General features: G+C 30.2%; 1 protein-coding gene across 1 annotated transcript; it reads right to left on the reverse strand.

Moving 5' to 3' along the window:
- Positions 1-617: 617 nt before the first annotated feature.
- LOC111042840 (piggyBac transposable element-derived protein 3-like) lies at positions 618-1,577 on the reverse strand. Its single transcript, XM_022327545.1, has one exon. It carries the CDS (start codon positions 1,575-1,577, stop codon positions 618-620), a length of 960 nt encoding a protein of 319 aa, XP_022183237.1.
- Positions 1,578-7,584: the final 6,007 nt, after the last annotated feature.

Genomic DNA, 7,584 nt, shown 5'->3' on the forward strand with positions numbered 1-7,584 from the left:
CTCTACCTATAGAAATTCATTAGGCTAAAGGTGGGTTTTCACCATGCGCGTATACCGTGTACACGAAAAATGTTCAGCCATGTCCAAGAACACGGTTATGTGATTCCTCGTGAGGTACCGAAACCTAACCAACCAATCACATCAAAGGATTTAAGCGAACGTGTACAAAGGAAACCAGCCTCAAACTAGTTTAATTTAACATGGTCACTGGTCATAATATAAATACGATAATGTAGTTTTATGGAAAAAGACGGTCATTCTGGAGGCCCTATACGGTTTTCTAATTTTAAAATGTAGGCAACACTTTGAGTAGTGGGAACGTTAAACGCTGAGCATTAAATTTGTTTAACGTTCTGCTGTTGTGTGCTTTTCTCTGTGTGCTACTAAGTATTTACTATAAAAACAATATATTATATCATAATATCAAAAATAATATTAAACAATAATAATATAATAATATATTGTATTGGTTAATATATTTATTATGTTCATTTTTTATGACACTGCATTAATTACGTTACGCGGCGATTTCTACCAAGTACTACTTCACTTCTACTGCAAGCCTTCCAAAAGCAATGGGTGATACTAAATATCAATAATTAGTTCTAAGGTAATAGTTACGCAATAACCATATTACGTACCCATACACGTCCTTTAAACTTTATCATTGACTCGTCCACACTGAGCTCGCGTGTTCCATTATATGCTTCAGAAAATGTTTTATTTAACAAATCTATCATTGGACGTAACTTGTAAAGTTTATCTTTATTATTTGCTGGAATCGCGGTATTATCATTTACATGAATATTTGATAAAATTTCACTAAATCTATCTCTGATCATAACTTCGGAAATTACTTGTAAATGTAGGTCTTTTGCAGTACTCCAGTAGTGTATATAAGATGGTAACTTATGATATCCCATGCAAAAGTTAATTCCGATAAAGCCCATTAATTCATCTGCAGATAACTTAAGTGTTTTGTTATTTTGTGTTGCATATAAATTACTTTGATCAACTATATGATCAATAATTGGATTTAGAAGTTTTACAAAAATATCTGTCGCACTTTTACAATTCTTGAACATCTCTACATTACAGCTTTTATTTTCATTATATAACGGTAACTCAATAGTGGTTTCGTCTTTCTTTCTCCACTGTCGATTTATTTCAGTTTGAAGTACTGGGTCTGGAGTTACCGGTAAATTAGGAACAATAACTATCGGGTTATTTTGAACATTATTTTCTATAAGTGTAGTAGAAGTTCTTGGTCTTAAAATTCTCATAAGACTAGGATTATCAGCATTAGTAGGAACGTCATTATTATCATTAGAGAACTCAGGGAAATCAAAAACTAGCATGTCATCATTGTTTTCTAATAATTCTAAATCCTTACTACTACTTTCTATGTCCTGGCCAGTTGGTAAAAATAAACGATCAATTATTTCTACCTGGTTTGGGGCTTCTTCGTCCATTTGATCTTCATCTAAGTCGTATTCGTCCTCAGATAGTATGTGATTGTCAGGAATATCCATGGCTAACCACTCTTCTACGTCGTTTTCAATAAGTTTATTATTCATTTTTAATAAATGTAAGTGCGTGTGCAATAAAAATAATTAAAAAATACGAATAATAAATAACACGTGGTAAAAATATTTACGCGAATATCGTACGATTACTAATACGTGATGGTCACTGAAAAGCTAGACGTAGATAACTGACGGGACAAGCGAGTCCCGTCGATTCAAACACGATTATTTACGAATTAATGATTTATTCCCCACAAATATAAACACGTAATATACACTCGTTATAATCTGAATCGTATTTTTAACTGTATTTACGAAGAAAACGATAAGTGTATTTATAAAATGAAAACAAAACAGCGATAAGATTGAAAAGTGTATAATGCATTACACCTCATGTGTATACGACAATAAATGTTGTATAAATAGATATTATTAAATTTTTTTTTTTTATAACTTATGTCCATGGGACTCAGATGTCCCGTCAGTACGATTGGCTCAATCGGCTTTACTGTTTATTTAATATTAGACGTTTTAGAGCCGGGACTCAAACGTCCCGCCCGTCCTGAAAGGGTTAATATCTATTTATTATTTTATTTTTATGATTTTTGTATTTTATAGCACAATAATTTGTGTTTTACATTATAATCCAATGAACTAAACATGGTAGGTACCTAGGCCAAAGATTGTCACAAACTGTGTTGTCTGAATTTACTTTAGCTTCTAAAGCGCTTAAGTCTAATATCGGCTACGACGTATTTTATATTTTTCTCAACCCAATAATTTACAAATTTTTCGCAACCGATCTTATTGGTTCTACATTAAAGTATTCAATTTTATTGTTTTAATACGTTGAACCTTCTACACTGACTTTTTTTTGTCTAAGCAAAATTCTCAATTATAGTATATTCTTTTCAAGTATTATTATACTTTGTCATCATCGTTTTATAGATTTATCATCTCATATTTTTAGATTTTTTCATACTATGTAATAATAATCTCCCGACATTCTGTTGTGTTATTTTATTATTATTAAATAGTAATAGCATCGGCTATCGAGTATATGAGGATTCATGCGTTTATCTAGGACTAGTGGAAAACGTGGTATAGGCGAGCCGGTGTAAGTCTTCCGGAAATAAAATCCTATGACCTGTAATATTATATCTATAACATAATATTATATATTTTTATTCCTTACCTGCCATTATGACGACGAGCCCTGGGCGTGATTTCGTACAGGGCTCCAGGGTGTCTCGGATATATTCGCATTCAATATGCGTACATTGTATTATACCTACGTGATATTATAATATCGCGTATATGACGGTATTATTATTATTAGTATTATTATACATAAGTAATAGGTTATATAGTAATATATGCCTAATAGGTGTGTAAGAAATTTATTAAATTAATCCGAAATCAATGGGTGTTTTAGATTCTTTTTTTAAAATAATTTTTTTTCCTCGCGCACAAAGAGAAACCGCCGGGTGTGTCGTCGTCCGGGTAGCAATTATTATTAAACTATACACACTACGCGCCGGTCCTAAAACAGAATATTATAATAATTTAAAACGATTATAAACGAGAATAGGAAAAAAAAGATATTCCGCCACCTGCGACTGCTGATGATATTGCCAAAATGCTTTACCATAATTCATATCAGAATAGTGGTTAATTATTGACCTCCACCTATATCTTTACATTATTATTATTATTATTATTATATTACAGTATAATATTGCCGATCATTTCATGCGCGCTAATAATGATAATGATAATAATAATAATAATAATATAAATCCACCACCACAGGCAAGCGCGCGCCCTTTAATCTTGTGCGAAAATCGATCTTTTTCCACACACATATAGGTATACTTCACATGCATATACATACACATAATACATAATATATTAGGAGGTATATACATTATAATAATAATATATGTAATTTATATTTTTACAATTCTAATGGAGTGTTAAATACCGGTTATCGGATTACCGTAACGGATTTACATATAATATAATATCGCTCGCCAACATATAATAATAATATAATAATAATATAATAATAATATAATATACGCGTATAATATGTGTGTACCCTTCGCCACCGCCATCGTCGTGTGTACGTAAAAATATGTAATGTACGTATTATATTATATTATATGATTATTATTATGTTTCTCCATATTATAATGTGTATTATTCGTACTCGCGTCGTCGCCCTGTTATAATGTCTAAATCGCCCCCAGACGTACAACGCAGACGAGCGTCTTGATTTTGTGACGTTCGGCCGATGTGTTCCCGTTTTTGCGGGCTGCTCGTTTTGAATTTACTGAAAATTATCGCATTCTCTCGGGGCACACATAAATATACGACTAAATATTATTATCATGCCGCCGTCACCGCGCCTTGTTCTTCTCTGCAGCCGTACTAGTCTATGCAGCTATACGTCATTAAATTCGTACGGATAGCCGAATTTCAAGGTCTGACTATATAATATAGACGAAAGACGCCGCATGTATACAAGTATGAGTACCCGGTGATTTTCATTTTTCGTTTTCCGACTGAGATCGTTCATTTGTCGTATTATTGGGGGGGGGGGGGGGTAGGTAACTTTTCAAATATAATAAAGTATTAGATATATTATGTGAATTTCGGTATACGACTCGACGAAAACTCTATAAGACTCATAGATTTAAATCAAGGACCGCGTCCGTCATAGGTATTAAATATAATCATTGTCATAGAGCCCAAAATCAATAAAAGTTAAACATAACGATTACCGATGCACCATAATTATATAGCAGGAGTACATCCTATATATTTAGCTGAAGTATAGACACATATCAATTAATAAGACTTGAAATATTAGTTAGGTAATTAAACATAAATTACATTAATTTATGAGGGTTATAACTGTCATGTGTTTTCATGTACGACCCCCCCCCCCCCCATACAAATTGACTGTTAATACAATTTCTAGAGCACTACAGAATATAGACTACTGACCAATACCTACATATTATATTTTGTAGTTATCAGTTTATAAAATTAATCTGGGTAAAACATTGCAAATATGAGTATTAGATGAATTTTAGATTGTTCAGATTATTGGAGTTGCTCTGTTTCTAAATATGCTATTCATTTGTTATATTCATGTACGGTTTTCGAAGTTTATCGATACTTCTAGTTATTAGAATTTAATTAATTTATTGTGAACTTATATTATTATTATTATAGTTTAAAAATTAATTTATGAATTATGAAAAATACTTAGACCGTAGTCGTGTTTTTAAAAAAATGTATTTTCTGTATTAATAAAAATAGTCTTCGGAATATGTTTAATTACTAATATTTACTTATCAATATAGTCATGTATCACAAATACTTACATACGCGTGATGTTATACTTTTATACAATTCGATAGTTATCAATAAAATGAAATAATTTATGCGTTCAAAATCTTGATCTAACGATACTCCAATTATCAGGGCGTTTACGAATCAAGTCAATTGGCTGCTAAAAATTCCACAGCAATCCATCACTATATTGACTACAAATAGAATATTTACAGTCGGTAAATACAAAATTCAATGTAAAGTAAGAAATCGATTAAAAAAAAATTAAAAAATAGTTTATGTGAGTACAATTCGGTAGATTGACTGTTACATAACAAGAGCTGAACATTATTATTTTGAAAATAATCATTTTACTGGGAATGATCGATGATCATTAATAACTACAACTCTGATTAAAACTTATTAATTGTGTTTAAAAGTCACAGTTCTTATATCATGTTAAAACTGTTAAATTATTTAGTTTACTGATACACTATCACATCAGTCTAATATATATTATACATTTAAGAAAAATTATATCATTGAAAATCATAAACCTATTCCAAACACATTTTTCTATTGGATAAAAAAAATAAATCGTGAATTATACACTTTTAACGTTTCATAATGCGTTTTGAAACGTATTTTATATACAATTGCGTTCGGGTAATTATACGTCTATTATGAAATGTCTATTCCATAAATCAATTGCTGTGCTCTGTAGGTCAGAATTGAGGCCATTGGTTCAATTATGATAGTTGAGGGTAAAAAATACTTTTGTCCATGTTCTTGTAATCAAAATGTGTTTTCTCATGTTATTGTCTTATAAAGAAAAAATAAGATTTGTTTAAAAATGACTTTTTATGTGCGTTATCTAGGAGCACATAAATTTAACATGCAGCCTAAATATACAATAACTTACCATACAATATGATGATATGTTTTTTTAAGTGTGTATAATGTATAGAATCTATATTATAGATAAAATTGCATACGTTAAATAATTATCATATTATTATGACGATAATGTTATTAGCGGTATGAATTGATGTCTGATGATCGATTGTTACGATCACGTAGATCTTATTTGTCTTGCAGCAGTAATTTTCATTGGTACGTGGACGATAAACAAGTTTCTAATGTTCACAAATAAGGATAATTTATAACCATTGAAACATAATATTAACTTGATTCTCCGTGATCATTTTTTCAAACTTTATTTGTACACAATATAAAACAATTCATTGTTTTTTCTCTCGGTGGAATACATTATTGGAAAAATCGTGTGCATATGCTACGTACAGTAGATTATCCGTTTGTATAATATTATTATTATTATTATTTTATGGTAAACAAATTATTCGTTTGTATTGTGATTTAGTTATGCAATACTGCAGCTCTCTAGTCAAACAATAACGACTCGAAAATGAGTGAAAAATCAAAATAATAAAATTGATTAATGGCATAATAGAAATTGGCCGGTGACTCTATGTTAGATTCATTTAGGTTCATCCTCACTTATCATATAGATACCTGTCAACTGTTTTGAGATTCAAACGACTAAGACACTAAGTGTGAGAAATAAATTTCAAATAACGTAATGACATTTTTAATATTTTAATTTGTTTTACTTATAAAATGTTTTGGGGTAGTTGTATTATATTAGAATAATAAAAGTAAACTATTAAAATTGACTGACCGAAAAAATATTTTCCTATAATGGCTAATGACTTTCAAATTAATCGACTGCAAGTCTGCAACTTGTGTTTGAAGAGTCGAAAGTTTTGATGATATTTAAATGCCTAGCTATATGTAATATATATATATATATATTTTTTTTTGTAGACTTATAAAATGTCGAAAAAATATGCACACATGTCCACATGCAATGCCGTAAGTGTTACCAACGGTTTTCACGGTTCGTTCAACTAATGTGTTTGTGTATACTTATTATACTCTAGCTAAACTTACAAGAATAAAATATATCCTGAAATCAATAAATGTATTGTTCATTAAAATATGTTTAATGTATATAATAATAATATGATAGATAATGATAATTTATATGACTTATAAATTATGCTGTCTGGGAATTTCTTTTTGAACCTAACATTTCAAAAGTTATTGAAGAAGCCATTAGAGTTTTTATGTTTGACTATAACATATAATCTACAATTAAAAATAATTGTTATTACTTATTATATAGGTACTTTCCTCTTAGTTTGGGCATTATATAAAGTAATTTATTGTTGGTACATTGTGATTGTCATGTGTCAGTGAAGCATTAGGAAAAGAATAACATAATGCTTCTGTTCAATCGTGTTAGATATATAGATACATTACACCTTGAACTATGGAAACATTGAAGTATCCTACTACTAAAACGTAATACAACAAGTGGTTAAACATTTAAAATTGAAATAAATAGACACTCCTCTCATTTCTACGGACAAAATTAATTAAACACCATTTGCATCTGCATATGACATTTCGAGTTTACCTCCTGTTTCCTTCCAGAATTAATTTACTCGATGGGTTGAGCCAAAGACGTCACCGGGGGGTGTACGCGAGCTTCTTGTTTATTAAAATTTAATTTAAATCGGCGGCGAATGGATTAAATCAAATGTTTAGAAGAATACGTTGATTGAAATTGGCTATAAAATTGTAATAACTCAAATACCATCTGGCTGAAATCAGATGACGTGTAATACTGTGA

The sequence above is a fragment of the Myzus persicae genome, unplaced genomic scaffold, assembly GCF_001856785.1.
Source record: "Myzus persicae strain clone G006 unplaced genomic scaffold, MPER_G0061.0, whole genome shotgun sequence".
Taxonomy (NCBI): Eukaryota; Metazoa; Arthropoda; class Insecta; order Hemiptera; family Aphididae; genus Myzus; species Myzus persicae.

What these genes read in the sequence shown, in the direction of transcription:
- LOC111042840 (XM_022327545.1), bottom strand. Translation starts at nt 1,577, where the DNA reads ATGAATAATAAACTTATTGAAAACGACGTAGAAGAGTGGTTAGCCATG.